At 39.2% G+C, this 17,410-nt stretch overlaps 1 protein-coding gene across 6 annotated transcripts in view; it reads left to right on the plus strand.

Annotated features, from left to right (window-relative positions):
* MMEL1 (membrane metalloendopeptidase like 1) overlaps positions 1–17,198 on the plus strand; it is a 29,561-nt gene extending 12,363 nt beyond the window's left edge. For all 6 annotated transcript variants that reach the window (XM_052793151.1, XM_052793152.1, XM_052793150.1 and 3 more), the window contains 16 exons: positions 327–392; positions 2,690–2,824; positions 3,433–3,522; positions 3,789–3,925; positions 4,442–4,535; positions 4,771–4,899; positions 5,186–5,284; positions 5,965–6,048; positions 6,331–6,434; positions 8,312–8,370; positions 10,507–10,626; positions 11,713–11,846; positions 12,407–12,472; positions 14,623–14,718; positions 15,637–15,713; positions 16,129–17,198. In XM_052793151.1, coding sequence (XP_052649111.1) covers positions 327–392; positions 2,690–2,824; positions 3,433–3,522; positions 3,789–3,925; positions 4,442–4,535; positions 4,771–4,899; positions 5,186–5,284; positions 5,965–6,048; positions 6,331–6,434; positions 8,312–8,370; positions 10,507–10,626; positions 11,713–11,846; positions 12,407–12,472; positions 14,623–14,718; positions 15,637–15,713; positions 16,129–16,228 — 1,590 coding nt within the window. In that variant the 3' untranslated portion in view covers positions 16,229–17,198. The remainder of the gene's footprint in view (positions 1–326; positions 393–2,689; positions 2,825–3,432; positions 3,523–3,788; positions 3,926–4,441; positions 4,536–4,770; positions 4,900–5,185; positions 5,285–5,964; positions 6,049–6,330; positions 6,435–8,311; positions 8,371–10,506; positions 10,627–11,712; positions 11,847–12,406; positions 12,473–14,622; positions 14,719–15,636; positions 15,714–16,128) is intronic.
* The last annotated feature ends 212 nt before the right edge of the window (positions 17,199–17,410 follow it).

The raw sequence follows: 17,410 nt of genomic DNA on the forward strand, positions 1-17,410 counted from the left end.
TAGCCCTCAAGTCAAGCAACTTCTTTTCTAAGTTGCTTGAATTTATTCTTAGATCTCAATGGTTACTGAAAGATTTTGCTTAATAATCCCCACTAAGTATCCATCCTGTCCTTATCTAGAAATCCAGAGACAAAAGTTGTACCTTCCACCTCACCCCAGTTCCTAGAAAGCTAAAGTTCTCTGATGTTTGGTAAGAGTGTACTAGCATCATTCCAAGACTGAAAGGATGGCACATGCAGCACAGTTCGTGTTGCCTTTCAAGGATACCTTTGGACACCACCAGTTCCTTTTCATCACTAACTAAAGAAATATATGATTTCCTTCAGATTGACCAGCCAAGTTTAGGAATGCCATCCAGGGATTACTACTTTAATGGGGGCAACTATCAAAAAGTAAGTATTCCTTTTAATTTATTTAATATGTGCTACTAAAACAACTTTATTACTTATCCCTGTGTTTTGGAAAACTCAAATATATGAATCTTCATGTTATGCAACAATCAGAATTCGACTGTAACAGTCATTGCTACATTTTTTCCTAGTTATGCCAAAATTTTGTAAAGTTTACAAAAGGACTGAACAACTGTATAAATATCAAGCCCCCCCCTAGAACTGGCCAATTCATACAGATGAGAAGGTTATGGGAAAATAAAATCGTCGTGTTTTATAGCTTAAAACAGTCTCTAATTCTGAAGGATAGGTTCACATTTTCAGGGCAGGTTATCTTGGATTTGCTTATATCTTCTAAAGCCACTGGTTCTGGCTGCTATTTTACAAGATACTGGAAAGATGGATTATAGATATGGGAGAAGAATTATCATACTGGATCATATCTGAACATACAATACACCAAAATACATTTTGTTAAACACCAAAACATTCAGAATTTTTCACGTTTTAACTCGGAGGAAAGAAGTTAAAAAATAAAAAGGGTTTTATGTGGAGCAGCAAAAGCTATATTAATGGAACAGATACTCAGCCAGTAAGAATCTGCTGCCACTTACTCCCCCTTTCCCCCAGATGACCTGAAAACTGTGAGACATTATTTTCTAGCTGCTTTACTCTGCCAATGCTCAGAGCAAAAACGTGAGGGTTTCTGTAAATGCATAGAAAGCTGTTGCAGATAATTTATCCATTTCCCAAGATGAAAATACTGCTCTAGTACATTTTAGTACATTTGCCTCAATTATGTCATACTAACAAAGAGTATTTGCAGCCTAACATCAAACTGATTTTCATAACATGAATGGAAGGGAATACAGAGAGACAACAATCAGCATTTTAGACTCTTTTGTCTAGTGGTTGTAAATGGAGATGAAAACATCAGTGAGAATAGCTTTCTTCTTACTTCAATGTATTTGACTATATTCTCATCTATAATACAGTCCAAAATATAGTCCTGTGAAGTTTTTATGAGATTGTTTCCAGACCTTCTGGACACCTACATCAACTGCCAACTTCTATTATCTGTCTCATGACACAATACAATCTCCATGTAGTTGTGTTGGGAACTGCAGATAGCTACTGGGACTAGCATTCTATTCCACAAGTTTCACCTATAGAGTGGCAGTTACAGTAGAAAAGATTTATGCATCGTTGCATGAAAGTCAGACTTGGATTGACTTGTAGGAGGTAGAAAATCAGGTACAATACATAGACAATCCTAAATTAGCAAAAGCAAATCAGTACTGCTTAAATACAGTTTTAATTTGAAGCTATAAAGAAGAAGGGCTAAGGCTGTGTTTGTAATCTTAATGAATGATGAGGAGACACAACCCCTTTTTATTTGCTATTTAACAGCTCGCTTCCCACAGACAATGACCCAAACTCTGATGACCCAAACTCCCCCTGTGCTTAGTCCAGCATCTTTTGGCAAAACTCCTGCTGAGGCCTGTGGGAGTCTGGCCTGATTAAGGCCTCAGCATTCAGCCTAAAAACACAAACGATCATCATCATGTAAGTGCCCAGACTCAATTTCACAGTTACTGTATTTATCTGGTTTCCAAGGTCTATGGAGGAAGAAAAGTATGCAGGAAGAATAAGTAGTGTTAAGCTTTCCTGTGCAAGAGATCAGTACTCCCTCAGCAGCCAAGTATCTTTTCAAGGTCCATTCTGAGACATAAATCACAGCCATACCCTCCTATTAGAAATAAAGCAAAGGTATCACTGGGAACCATCTGAGACGGAGCTTTTCTTTCAGACAGTAAAAACAGAGTTTAGAAGATTTATGGTATTACTTTCAGAGAACTTAAACCTTCCATGTTTACCCTGGTATTTTGGCTAGTAGGGATCACTATTCCCATAGTGTAACTCAAAACACAGAGGCTTCTTTTTGCTCAAGCGGTAATTCTAACTCAGAACACCAGAGAGTTGGATTACACAGGGAAGCAGAAAGTGTTGCTTTCACTATGTATTTTGAGACTGGCAACTGCACTGTAAGGTATTTCAGGTTGAACTGAGGTCCTAGGTATTGCAGTAGTATCTATTATAGTAGGAAAAAAAGAGATGAGAAAATGGAGTGGGGAGGGTTCCCCTGGAGACAAGGGCAGAGGCTGTGACCCCTGGACCCAACTTTTTCACAGCACACTGTAAAGCTAAAATAACAAAAGAATGGTTTGCTGAATGCAAAATGCTAGACAGCAAACCTTTTCTTCACGGTGCCACACACATGTTCTCTTTCTTGTGTGCAGGTGAGAGAAGCTTACCTGCAGTTCATGATCACCATTGCCAAAATGATCCGGGAAGACAAGAACATGTCTAAAGACGATTCCTTTGTCCAAGAGGAAATGGCAAAGGTTATGGAGCTTGAAACAGAGATTGCAAATGTAAGTACAGAAATCAAGAACTTCTCAGGGTGTTGCAGGGGCAAGGGGTAAAGGGGAGAGTCTCCTGCTGTTTTGTGCAGCAGTTTTCAATACAGCAGAAAACCCGCAGCCTCAAAGAATGCAGGGGGAAGATGACTTGTTGTGCCGTGAGCAGCCCAGAAGTCAGACCCTCTGTGTGTATAATTATGTCTACTGCATACACTGCTACTGTGTCTGCTCTAGTCCTAGCCATATTTATTTTTGGAAGTCTCCTAAAGCAGGATAATCTTCTGCTAAACATAGACTATGATAACACCGGGGCTAGCTCCCTTGCATCCTTAGAAGTCTACAGTACCCTAAAAATCTCTAAGAGCTTAGTCTTCCGTTCTAAAGAGGATAGAGGGAACTGCTTGGCTCAACATATTACTGAAACAGTATTGATTAGGGGTTCCTGAGTTCCTGTACTGAAGTTTAGAAAGCAGCACCAGACACCATCATGTGAGCTTTCTTTTCCAAAATAAACTGTTTTAGTCACATATTATTTGAGTGTGTATATGTGCATGCATGCAATTTCAGCCTTTGACACTTGTGTCAGTTGATTCTAGTAATAACCTTGTGAATGTCTTCAGGCAACTACCCCAGCAGAAGAAAGGCATGATGTAACCTTGTTGTACAACAAAATGACCTTAAAAGAGCTACAGGAAAAGTTTGCATTGAACGTAAGTGCTTAATGAGCAGTCTAATACTTTCAGCCTCCTCTTATTACCATGCCAATTGGAAATGGCTTCGTGAAATGATCAGTGATGCAACAAAGAGAGGTATAAAGTCATTCCCATTCTTAATCTTGTCTTCAGAGTCTCTTAAAAAGCATTTTTCTACTGAACAACACTGCAGCTACATTCAATCCCACAGACTGCAGAAAGTCCAGACAGTTACTAAGATACTTAAACACCTGACATCGATATCTGTCTTTCTGTCTGCCTAGGAATTTAACTGGACCTTCTTCATCCAAGGTGTCATGTCTTCAGTAAGTGTTCAGGTTGACCCAGAAGAAGAGGTGGTTGTATATGGCATGCCCTATCTGCAAGAGCTGAAAGCAATTATCTCAAAGTACTCAGCAAGGTAAAGAAACTGGAGAATATCCAAGACAAAAGTAACAGAAGTATTGTGGAAATGTAAATTATTAGGCCCACTTGCTAGTTCTGCCAGAGCTTCTCTGAGAAAAGTGACACCACTTCACTGTAAAACACGGGTAATGTCTTCTAAGGTCCCAGGGTCCCAAACTACTGTGGTACTCTGTGTCTCACCTGCTCACATGCTTAGAAAAGGTTAAATGGGAAGGAAAAATACATCATAGGCTTAGCTCTTGTTACACTCTAGAAGGGGAAAAACAAACAAACAAAAACCCCCACTTAATCCCTGAACAGATATGGTAGTACAGTCCTCAGCCTGGATGCCTCTACAGTTAGCCAGCCTGTTAAATAAGAACAGTTACCTGTAGATGCTATAAAACTGATGACTGGCAGCAATCATCTGCTTTATCTCCGTTCAAAATTAAGATCTCCCTCTGACTGTCTGCACTAGTGATTGGGGGTTTTTTCGTCAGGGGATTAAACTCAGCTTTGCTTTCCCACGCAGCACTATCCAGAACTACCTCATTTGGCGACTGGTGATTGATCGAGTCAGCAGCTTGAGTCGACGTTTCAAGGATGCTCGGGCCAGCTACAGGAAGGTATTTCCTCTCTTCCTAAAAAGGCCGTAGAGCATAGTACTGGAAGTGTCCCACAGTCACCAAATCAAGTCCTTGTCAACACAACGACATAATTATGTCACGTAATCCCCAAACAAATCTAAGAACAGCAGTCACAACAATGGAAACCTTAGTCTTAGGTTAACCTCCTCTTTAGGCAAAGATTTAGAAAAGCGATGCGTAGGCAGAATTAATCCTGTGGTGTTTTGTGTTACAGGCACTTTATGGGACAACACTGGAAGAAGCCCGCTGGAGGGAATGCGTGAGTTATGTCAACAACAACATGGAGAACGCAGTGGGAGCAATGTATGTCAGAGAGGCATTTGCTGGTGAGAGCAAGAGGATGGTATGTAGTTTACCCTTCATACTATTGTACATCCACAATGTCTACAGTGCCCGTTCCCCTCCCATCTGATCTCCCAACCTATTTTGTCTGTTAAAGATACCATCAATCACCCAAGAGTCAGAAGGCATAAGAACTCATTTACGATGCTCTTTTAAAGCTGAGTACCACGGCTTAGAGCATAGAATCTGGGGACATCATCTTTCCGTAGGAAGCTTTTCACCCCTCCTTAGCTGTGCCTGGGAAAAATAGCATATAAATGATTAATTTCTTGCTGCCTCTCTTTTAGGTCCGAGATTTAATAGATAAGATTCGTGAAGCATTCATCGAGACTTTAGATGAGTTACAGTGGATGGATGAGGCATCTAAAGAGAAAGCTCGTGAGAAGGTCAGAGATAACAAGGAACTTCAGTATTTCGTCATGAATATGAAATCTTTGGAGTTTTGTAGCCTCACTGTTCCCAGTTCCTCTACAAATGAGAGGAAAAAAAACCTTTGATGTTCACTATCCTGTTATCCATTATCCTATTACATTGTCCTTTTCTTTTTAATCCTTTGTTAGCTCACACACATTTTTATTTCCTTTAATGAGTCTTTTGAACCATGTTATAAATGAGGAGAGGAGATGGCACGAAATGCGTCAGTTAGAACAACAACTGAATACAATGCAATCCCCCCCCCAAAACTTTTCAAACTCTTCATTGACTTTAGGACCATCAGCACTGTTCTAATAGCAAGGAAAAAAACCCAAAAGGCACTAAATGACAGTTAAGCCCAATCCACATCAGGTGGTGCTGTAGGGTCTGTGAGTCTACCACAGTGGCTGGACACGAGGAGATGAGAGGAAGACTGTATGTTCCATATTAAAAAAAAAAAAAAAACTCTCACTAGGCAATAGGGTGCATTTGAACAAGGTCTTTAAATATTTGCATCCAGTTTCTCACAAACAGGTGGACAATAGCAATAAAGAATTTGAACTACTATATATTTTGAAACTTAAAAAAAATAAAAAAGACCACACCAACAAAAAACACAATTAAGAGGAAACATTATACTCTTTTCTTCTAGGCAATGGCAATTAAAGAACAAATTGGCTATCCAGATTATATTTTGGAAGATCAGAATAAAAAACTAGATCAGGAATATGCCAATGTAAGTATGCTGTGCATACCTCAATAAGTACCTCAATATAAAAGCCTGCACTTATTTTCTTGCCACTTGGAATACTTACACCTGTGCAACTGTCATTTCCAAGTGACTGGACAGCATACTAAATTGATTGTGTTGAACATTTTAATAAATAAGTGCATGCAAAGAGCTAACTATTAAGTGATACCTTGCAATCAAAACTTTTTTTAGAAGATACGTTCAGTGGTATGGGGAATTCTTCTTTCTGCACAGCTCGCTAACATACTTGGATATCTGTTTCTTTAGTTAAACTTCAGTGAACACAACTACTTTGAAAACATTCTGGAAAACCTGAGAGCGGGAGCCCAAAAGAGCTTGAAAAAACTTCGAGAGAGAGTTGACCAAGATATGTAAGTTTCCAGACAGCATGCTACAGACACAATCTAAATTCTGAAGTAATAGTCATTGTGTTTCAGTCCTATGCTGTAGATAGCCGAAAACACTTATGTCTGAGATCTTATAAGTTATTTCATGGAATTAAACAAGTAGTTCATTGCCTCTTGTGGTAGTTCATCCAGTTCTCTTGGAATCTCTAATCCTTCATCAAGCTGCTTCACATTCAGGTGTTACATTGCAACTACTTCACACAAAAGCAGTGACAGATCTTTCTGACAACTCAGCAAGGAGGAGATGAGATAAACGATATCATGGAACTTCTGAAAATTTATATTCAGGGGAAAAAAGTTTAAAATATTCTGGCCAGAATTCTGTTGGCAATATGCCCAATCTTGGGGAAGTTGAGCACCAGATCTAATTTATGTCTATTTCCAGCCAATTACTTCACACTGTACCTAGTAAAGTATAAATGTATTTTTCAGGAACTTCCTGTCATAGGTGCAGATTTGGCTGCTTCGTGATCCCTTCTTTGATTCCATGAATGCATCCTGAGTAAGTCTCAGGTCTTCACCTCTATTGCCCTAGCTGATACCTCACAGTTTTTCACTCTCAGGCAGATCTTCAGCTAGTGCTAGTCTTAAAACAACCAAATAAGAGTGACATGTTCATAAGTTGTTACGAACATCTCCAAGGTGAGCAGCTGGCATCACTAACCAGTAAGAAGCATTACTACACAACATCACCAGGACAACCCCTCCAGTCCTTCAAAGTGCAGCTGAGTTCTGGCCAGTCCATGACATGGATATGTCCCAGAAGCGCCGGCTTGCATGTTCAGCAACAAATGCCTTGGAATATGACCTGATTTCCAGTGCTATGAGTTAGCCGATCTGAACTTTTAATAGTCCAGTTAGCTGCGTTGGAGGTGTCTGTCTCAGGAAGCTAACTGGCAAAGCTACTGCTGAATACATTAGTGTCAGATCCACTGTGACGGGAGGCAGAAGCAAGGAAGCTAATGCCAACTGGATGCGTTGTTCACTAGTAGGCTTGCAGCCTGTGTGATGCGGGAAGAGATGTCTTGTGACAAAGGAAAGTAGATTCCAGTAAGAATTTCAAACACCTCTTCACAAAACATAAAATAACACAGGGTTATTAATAAGCAAGCAAACAAAAACTCTCCAGAGGGAAGCATTAGTCAAGTTAATTGTTGCAAAGCCTATTCATTTTTTCTATCCCTCTTCCTGTGAGGTGGTTTTAACTCAAAAGGAAAGCACACAATGTAGAAGAGAAGGGGAAGAGAAAGAAAAATACAAAGAATAAAAAGTTATCAAGGTATTGGAGAGAGTTTCCAAAAGTAGCCTACTCAAAAATTACTTCCCAAAGTTCACACTCATCATCTATGAAATATTGGACTCCAGATGCAGATATTTAAAACTGAATAATCACAGACAGATATATGATTTTTCAAACAGACAAGTTGGGTCCTAACTTCCGATTTGAGTAACTGCCTTCTGCTGCTCAAAACATCCTCTAAATGCTAGTTTTCTTTTGAATGTAAACTATTGTTTCTTCTCAAGCTCAGATAGGATTAAGATGAGCTGGTAAACAGTTACCACATTCCACCCCAATGTGGCTGTTCAACATTCAAGAGCAAAAGCATTTCTTAGTTTCACTTGGCATTGTTTTGGGTGAGAGACGCCCATAAATGAGACACCAGTTATTTCCTGGTATTAGTATTTATTTACAGCTGTGTTCAATGGCAGCCTTCTTCCCTACCTCAATCATTTCCTTACATGCAGCCTGCATTTTTTAACAATAATAATTCAATAAACAGAATGTCTAAAAAAATAAATAAAACAACATTACTAACTTTGTGTGCAACATTTATTTTTAGATGGATAATTGGAGCTGCAGTGGTCAATGCATTCTATTCCCCCAATCGGAACCAGATAGGTAGGTTTACAACAGTTTTAAACAGCTGCATGGAAGTAATTAATCATTTTTTGCACTACAAGGGTACAAGTCTGCTATCCAGAGGCAAACCTGCCTGTGCCCTTACGGAAATTCTGGGCAAGGTAGACAGGCTGTTCTTTTCAAGCAGTCGCTTTGTCGATGACTATTCAGCTTTCCCCACTCTGCCCCCCCAACTTGGCAGGCATAGCTTATATACTGTAATTGGAACAGCCTTATGTTTGAAGGCCTGAGACAGTAGCTGCTACTATATGAGTGCCAGCTTCAGAGACCAGAGAATGCTCACAGTGTATTCTGGGCTGTTTGTACTCATGTTTCCACATCCCTGATAAACATATGGGCAGCTCTCCAGTTTGCTATCTGTACAGATGGTACTTAAATTATGTTGATAAGAGGAATACCAGACTGAAGAAACCTGCCTCTGCTTACAGCATGTCAGATCTGCAAGTTTTTGCAGAGTTGCTAGGCTGACCTTTCTTGTTCTTAGCAGAGAAGATCTTCAGACTTAAAACATAGTGAACCTGTCTGGCTCCCCATGCTCCTCGATCTCCAAGCTGCTGCAGGTGACCAGTAGTTCAGGTTAAGCCTGCAGATGCAAAGTCTTTGCTGGCTTCTGAGCACCCCAAACAGGAGAGGAACCAAATAATTTCTACTAAGTAGTGCTTATTCAAATTCCCAGACTGCCAGGAAGATCTGCCATCCAAGTACTGCCAAATACCATAAGAGGGAAAAATCCATGCCTTTTTTAGACCAGACAGCAACTGTATCCTGCTCACAGGGCAAAGGCCAGAAATGGAAAACAACCCAACCAACCGTCACAAGAGAAAACTTAGATAATGACTAAAACCAGAAACATCCAAAGCGCCAATAACTTAGCCCTCTAGCCTCATCAAAAAGGGCTGTTTTCCTTTTGTGTAGCTTCCACTTACCTCCATATCATAGGTACAGTAAAAGCTGTGACCAGTCCTTCAGCCATAGCAGGGTACTTCCTCAGCTTGCTAGTACATACCATCTTGGAGCTATACTTGTAGTCAAGCTCAGGCTCCCTGTTCATCCACAGTGGTTTTATGCTGATAGTAATCAGCTGTGAGCCAGCTTTCCAGGCAGGGAACTCAGGTCTTAAAGAAGACTGGTTCCCCTACAACTTTGCCCTTGTAAGTAATATGGAAGTAACTGGTTTAAGCAACTTGAAGATGAATATGCAAGCCAAAAGTCCAAGCACAGCTACCCACAATAGCGTAGATGTTGGTTAAGTCCTGTTTCTCCCTGTCTCTAGTTTGAGGAAAATAATTTTCCATACTGCTTTCAGTTTCCTGCTTCTGTCTTACTGCAGTCTGTCTTACATATTTCTCCCTAAAATTGTATGGATAAAACCTTCTATGTAGTCAAAAAGGTTTTTGTCTCGAAATGAAATATTTGCTATGTAATTTCAGTATCTCACTTCTTAGAAAGTATCTTATTAGAATGAGTTGCTTGCAGTCTTAAATCCTCTAGAAGCGTATATGCTTTTCATCTTATGTAGATGGGATGAAGACTAAGTCCCATTGATTCTATATAAGGTTTTTGCCAGCAGACTGGAGAAGGCTAGACCTCCTACGCCTCCCCACCGACCCCTGCCCTCGACTGGCATCCAAGTGCACTTGGTGGTCTGTAGGAATTACTATTGTGCGTGTTTTACACACTGAGTATTGTTGGTAATCAGCATATGATTGCTAACCTTTCTTTAACAAAAATAAAGCAATAAAACATCCATGAGTTCCCCTATAAAATGGCTCTAAAACATAAACTGTACCTATCTGCAAAAGACAGTTAACTAAACATTTTGTTCTTGACTTACTGCGGCATACATTATGGACCAAATTAGGCTGAAGTTGAAATGTAAATGATGCTTGGTTCTCAAACAAGGAGATATTGTAGTTGCAGATGTGCTAAATTAAACCTTCATTAACTTGTCATTGTCCATTTATCGAGGGAAACAATCTCACATGAGGAGGCATGATGTTGTTTCTAATCATTTTATGTTCCTTCCTGATCCTTAAACCAAGCAAACAATCTGTGTGCAAAGTATGCAAAAATAAAGCCATCTTACAGCATCTCCCTCTCTCTTCCCCTCTGCAGTTTTTCCTGCTGGGATTCTACAGCCCCCCTTCTTCAGCAAACACCAACCACAAGCCCTGAACTTTGGAGGGATCGGGATGGTTATTGGGCATGAAATTACTCATGGGTTTGATGACAATGGTGAGAAGATAACTGAGAAAATAGTATTTTTTCAATTGCACTCATTACACCATAAGAAATCAGAATTACACACTGCTGTGACTGACCTATCCATGCACACACAATCACATACCTGCTACTGGGAGCGATACAAGCACACTATTAACATTCTGTTGAACACTTTGCAGTAAATGTTTCATAAACTAAGCAGGTCACACAAGAAGTAAGCAGATGTTAAAAATAAATTGAGTCAATGACAATTCTCAGTAAAAGCTGTTACTTTTACAGCATCATCAGATCGGAAATACAATGCAAGCAGCTATACAGGCTCCTAAAGTAAATTGAAATCTGTGAACTACATTCTTGGGATAGAAGAGCTGTCAGGACTGTCTTGAAATCACAGGAGGCTTTTTTTTTCAACACGAACGTTTGAAATAAATTGACTTTATTATCTTTCTAGAATGCTATGTAAAATAGTTTTGGGCAAAAACTCACATCTGATACTGTAAGCCAGTAATTTTTTATACATGGATTTTCTTCAGTGTGTTTTTTTTATGTTAAGAAAGGTCATGCAGATTACACATAAGCATACAATATAGGCTCAGAAATCTAGACCTATAGTGAAGAAAAAGCAGCTCTAGCCAGAGAGCTGAGAACACAAACACCAGAACTGCAATTCCAGCTTTCTCCTGCTGTGGCAAAGTAATTAATTCTTTATGAGCCTCAGTTCTGTCACATGGACATACAGAATAAGCACCTTAGGCACCTCAAAGGTGGTGGAAAGTTTTGTTACATGATGTCTGCATAATCCAATTTGAAATAAAATTAGGCCTTAGTGCTGTAACTGAAGTTGGGGCTGCTGACTGAACAGGAAATCACAGAATAATGGAGAATAGAGATGAAAGGACCGCAATTGATCTTGTCCATTCCCTTGTGCCAAAGCAGAATCGACTGTGCCAGAAACATTTCTGATAAATCTCTGTAGCACAGACCATCTAAATCAAGGGAGGAAAGAGGGGAGGAAGTGCAGCTCTAACATACTAGAAGAATGGTTGCTCTAACATACTCTCACTCAAAACTTTCCTCTTTTCTTGGACTTTCGTACAGGTAGGAATTTTGATAAAGATGGAAATATGTTTGACTGGTGGAGCAATTTCTCAGCGATGCATTTCAGGGAGCAGTCTCGTTGCATGGTTTATCAGTATGGGAACTACACATGGGAGCTTGCTGGAGGACAAAATGTAAGTAAAACCAACCATTTTCACACCACTAGTTTTTTAGACAGAAAGATAATGTAAATGGAGAATCTCTACAGACGATAAGCATAAAACCCCACATACTACAGGCTAGTTGTTCTGGAAATGAGATACAAGGGTTGTTTCTTGTAAATTGGGGATACTAGTGTAGCCTAGAAAACCGGCAATATCCATGTGCAATTGGGTGAATGGTGAAATGGGCCCATGTGTGCTTTTTCTGTCAGACCCTTTGAGGTGTTTTTGCAAGGGGGGGAGGGAATCTGGTGTTTGCTACTGTATTTTGCCAGTCCTGCTAGCATATGTTCTGCCCAGTAGCCCATACTCTGTTCATGTTATATTTGTATATATTTTCACTATTCTAATCTACAGCTTTTACCCTATTAATTTTTTATTTTTGTTCTCTCCTTTCTTTGCCCTAGCACAAAGTCACTGCTTCTTTCTGTTCCAGACACGACTGTCTGTGATGTATGACTGCTTCAGCTTATGGTTCTTAGGGTTGCTAATGTTACTGACTGTAGAGTAAATTAATGATTATTCTTTAACAGGTCAGTGGAATAAGCACATTAGGAGAAAATATTGCAGATAATGGAGGAGTCCGACAGGCTTATAAGGTAACTTTCAAATATACTGTGAGTTAACTTTACCCTTGGGATTCAGCAATGGGGTTACTTATTCTGACATAAAAAAAATTGACAATTAACATGTAAAGTACCATATTAAAAGACTTAAAAGCCTTGATTATATGTCTAGAAGCTTATGTCCCCACAGATCCAATCACAGTGTAGGATTGCTGGCATTCTTGCACCCAGCAGAAGACCACCTAATTCTCCTAGCTATACTTTGATGTACTAAAATGCTTGATGCTGCATACTTCTGTCTCAGGTAAACAAGGACAGTGTTCCTAAATAGGCACAGTATTAGCTAGGAAAAAGGTAAAACACCCTCCGTTTTCTAAAGCCCTTAATTCTGAAAATGGCAGCTACAACTTCAAACAGCTTGTCACATAGCAAGAGAGCACTAATTTCTTGGCCACTCGGTTTGGTGATATTACAAAGCAGAGCGACTGTTTCTTCCAAGTTGATTTCTCTCACGCTTTTCATCTTTGATCTCAAAAGTGACACGTCAGGTAGGACATGAAAAGAATAGATGGAAATACCATCTCTTTCCCAAGAGGGACACAGATCATATCTACCAAAATACCTGCCTCTAAAAGCCTAGCTTCTTTTGTTGCTTTCTTCATGTTTTTTATAAGCTTTAGGAAAATAACACAAAGAAGTCCCTTCTACCGTGCTGCTATTTATTTTCCATGCAGCTAGAAAGCAGAATAAAAATGCAAGGATTGATAACCTCAGAACTGCCTGCCACTTTCCAAGATAAAAGGTTGCTTCAACCAGTCAGTTATTTTCAAACCAAGAGAAATGCAACTGATATTTCAGAGCACGACCTCCATGCTGTGGTTGAAAAACTATTTTGTTCGGCATGGTTTTACCTGTTATAAACACTACTGCATATCACCTTATTTCTCCTGCTCTACCAGAGGAAGTCAGCTTCCAGACTCAGGGAAGTCCAGTATCTTTAACCCTCCAGGCCTACAAACCATCATTATGAATAGCAACACAGTAGTTGTCGGCACAAAGGCTCTTTCCATGTGGAGCTCAGGTGTAAGCATGGAATGTTCTTTTCTACAAATAATCCTAACAGATGTCATGGTAAAACTTTTTATCTCTGGTGTTGTGAATATGGCAACAGTTAAGGGTGTTTATAGAAGACCATCCTGAATTTTCAGAAATCTAAACTGATGATTCTGACTCTGAGGGATACCGTTAAAATTAATTACTTCGTTAAAGTGAATATGTACTTGCTTCTAAAAGCTATTACAAATGGGGAAGAGTAGTATGGTATGACATAAACTGCCTGCATACAGAATTCTCTGATGTTCTGTGGTGCTGAATGTATTTTTACCCTCAGCTCCACCTTTTGTATTTTGTGTGCTTTGGGACTATCTCAGCAACTAAGAGGATAAGGTAATAGAACGTTTGAAATTAACCAGCATGAGGACATATTAACTTGTCTCCATTATGTCAATATACCTAAAAAAAGAAAATTGGCCAATTAATATGTAACAATAACAGGTAATGGATTTAACATTGAGCAAGGTTATTATCTGCTATTTTATGAGCAGTTACCTGAAGAGATAGAAATCATCACTACAGAACCGTGGAGAAGACTTAACACTTTATTTCCAGATACAAATTCCTATAGAAAAAGTCAGTGAAAGCTCACGATGTGGCATACCTTTCACTAAAACGGTGTGTGCCACCTTGCTGAAGAAATTCAGAGTAGATCTCCAGGTGACTCCGTGAAGAACACGCATAGCTTCTCGCAGTGAAGGTCAACCGGCCAACAATAACTACTATTATAAAACTCCACTTGCATATAAGAGTTTGGCATTTTTTCCTGTTTTATAAGTTTTCAGTTTAGAGATTACCATACGTAAGAAGCTGAATGCAATTTATCTTTGTGGTTCGTTTTTCTTGCTAGAAAAGTCAACAGAGTAGTTACAATGACAGCTTTTTCATAAAATTGGCTGTACTATTTGTATTAGAAAGATAAAAACTACACAAATATAGAAGGGAAGACATGTTGGGTTCATATACATTGTGACTAAAATCTCTCACCCCAAAATAACATTCATAATACTCATCATGCCTGAATAGGCCATCCTGCTGCTTCTCTGAATTGAATCTATGATCATTTCTAGGCCTACTTAAAATGGCTGGAACGGGAAGGGAAGGAGCCAAAGTTGCCTGGACTGAATCTGTCCCACAAACAGCTTTTCTTCCTCAACTTTGCCCAGGTAAGAACGGAAGGATAAATTAGGTTATCTTAAAGGTTAGAGAGAAAATCAGTCCCAAGCTCCACTTGGACAGTGGTTCACCATTGAATGCACTCATCAAAAGATCCTCAAGAGAGATGTGAAAAAGATGGGTTAGTGATTAGAGGAAAGAGTTTTCAGTAACATTTCTGAGGGCACTACTGAAACCTGCTGGAGTGAGGATACAGAGAAACACGGCATCTACCAACAAAAAGGCATGTCAGACAACAACTTATGGAGGAAAACAACCTTCAAGAGCTTGCCATTTCATGTAAATATTGGTTCCACTAACATTTATGACAAAATTCCTTTTGCTTTTGATACAGACAGGGTTTCATCAATTTTTTAACAAGTGCTGGAGAAAACTGAATGCCTGAGAAATACAAAGCCAGCAGCCTTGAAATAGGAATACATATTCAGATCACAGATGTCGCTACAGATTCCACTTATTTTCCTCTATATCACTTTATTACAATGCAGAAACAATAAGTTTGCCGAGTTGAATTTCACCCTTCAGCCTGGATAAGAAACTCCCATATGTGTACACTCTTAGAGTAACAAATATTTAACAATAGGTCAAATGTTTGACAGTAGGCCAACATACTTAGTGTTGTGCCTCAGACTCTCAGACTTCAGCTCATCTGTTTGAAGGAACACACGGGTGAAATCAAGAGCTAATATACCTATCCCAAAGCATCAGATCTTGATTCAAGAACTCTGTAAAACAAAAACTAATTAGTAAATAACTGTATCTATTCTGCCTCCGCTATAAAATGTACTCCAACTATATTGTAACAAATTGGTATGGCTCTTAGGGAAAACTTTGAAAAACAGTGAGAAGGTCCCCAAACTGAATTCCCTGTAATACTGACCCACTGATTATTAATCCTCCTTGTCTAGGTTTGGTGTGGTTCCTACAGACCAGAATATGCTAGCCAGTCAATAAAGACAGATGTTCACAGCCCTCTGAAATACAGGTGGGTTTTACTAACTGATTTATTAATTGATAACTTACTTGGTTCAACCCATTGCAGCGGAAAAGGAAGGAGTGGCTCATTGATAGCAGCTATATTCTAACAGACAAGATAAATGTAGACTAACTTTCAGAATTTCTCCCATAGCTTGCAGGACACTGCTGAAGAGTACATTCCTTTACTTGGCCTAGTGAATTTGCCAACCTACAGAGAATGGACCAAAACCCAGACCCACTGTTTGTTCTAGCATTTCATTAGTCGTATTAGCTATATTTTTCTTGCATCAAGAATCCTGTATTCTGAGACGGCAATTGAGTTAGGAGACTCTAAATCACTTTATGGACGTGGCTTTCTGTTCTCCAGAGCAATGATCTCCATGCACTGTATCCACATAAATAAGTTCCTTCTCTTTGTTTAGGGTGATGGGATCTTTGCAGAACTTTGAAGCATTCTCAGAGGTGTTCCACTGTAAAAAAGGCACAGCCATGCATCCTCCAGAGAAATGCAGAGTGTGGTAACCAAAAAGAACACTGGCGAGAATGACGCATACTCTGGTGACACAACAAACAGTTCTTGCCAATGATGTGCCTGCTGTTCTCCCATTCAGTCACAGCCAAGGCTAACGGTGCAGCTACTGTGGTGAGAATCAAGGAAACTACAGCACTCGAGCTCTTGCAGTTCCACTGGGAAGTACACAGGTATCTCAGTGACTGATGGGCTGTGCTGAAAGCCGCAGTGTGCTCCAGAACAGAAATGACTGTTTCAAATGACAACCTGACTGTTATTAAGATACCACATCAGGGTTACAAAGACTAATTCTTAAATAAAAAAGAAAACAACAAAAAACAACAAACAACTATATATCTATTTTTCAGAAAGGAACAATAATTTTAATATGTCTTACAACTACACCTTCTGAGACTCAGCAAACCTGTTTGAGATGTCTCACTGAACTGTTTTCCAGCATTCATGTTTCTGGTGCATTCTTCCCAAATTCAGGTTAGAGCTAGTTTAAACTCTTGTGCTGTCTGTATACTTGCACTTTGATTACTGCTTTGTTGTAAGAGATTGCTATTTGTCTTGATATGTTACAAAGTGAGCTGTATGTTAAGAAGCCTGTCGGCTGCTAACTTAATTGAAAGCTGCACTCTCCTACTGCACTTGAGTTCCTCTGCTCCAAAGAACAACTGTAACATGATCTTAAAGTGAGGTATTACTAGATAGAAAGATCACATTTTTAGGAGTACAAATTCTGTTGTTATGGTTAAAATTACAGGGTCCCTCCCTTCAGAGATATATTTAAAATGATGCTTATTCTTGTAGAAAGTGTATAAAATACTTTTTGCCAAATAACAAACATGTATCCATAGAAACAATTAAGCTGTTTTTAATCCTGTGCCTTTTCATTTTGCCATAGGCTATTTTTCAGTATTTACACTTAAAAATGTAATAAGTATTAGTTTTTAATTAAAAAAAAAAAATAAAAATCACGGTAGCCAATTCAGCAAGCATTTTACTATAGAGAGTTTTGGGTGGCTTTCCTCAGTAAGCATTCTAATATAAGGATAATATTTTAAACTGCCAACACTTAATAGTGAATTTTAAATACTCTTCCAGCAAATGCTCTTCTTTCTAGCACAGAAATCACTGGAAAGCAAGATAGCAACTGCTAGTGCTTAGCTTACAAAATGCCAAATCAC

This window comes from Harpia harpyja, chromosome 7 (assembly GCF_026419915.1).
Source record: "Harpia harpyja isolate bHarHar1 chromosome 7, bHarHar1 primary haplotype, whole genome shotgun sequence".
Taxonomy (NCBI): domain Eukaryota; kingdom Metazoa; phylum Chordata; class Aves; order Accipitriformes; family Accipitridae; genus Harpia; species Harpia harpyja.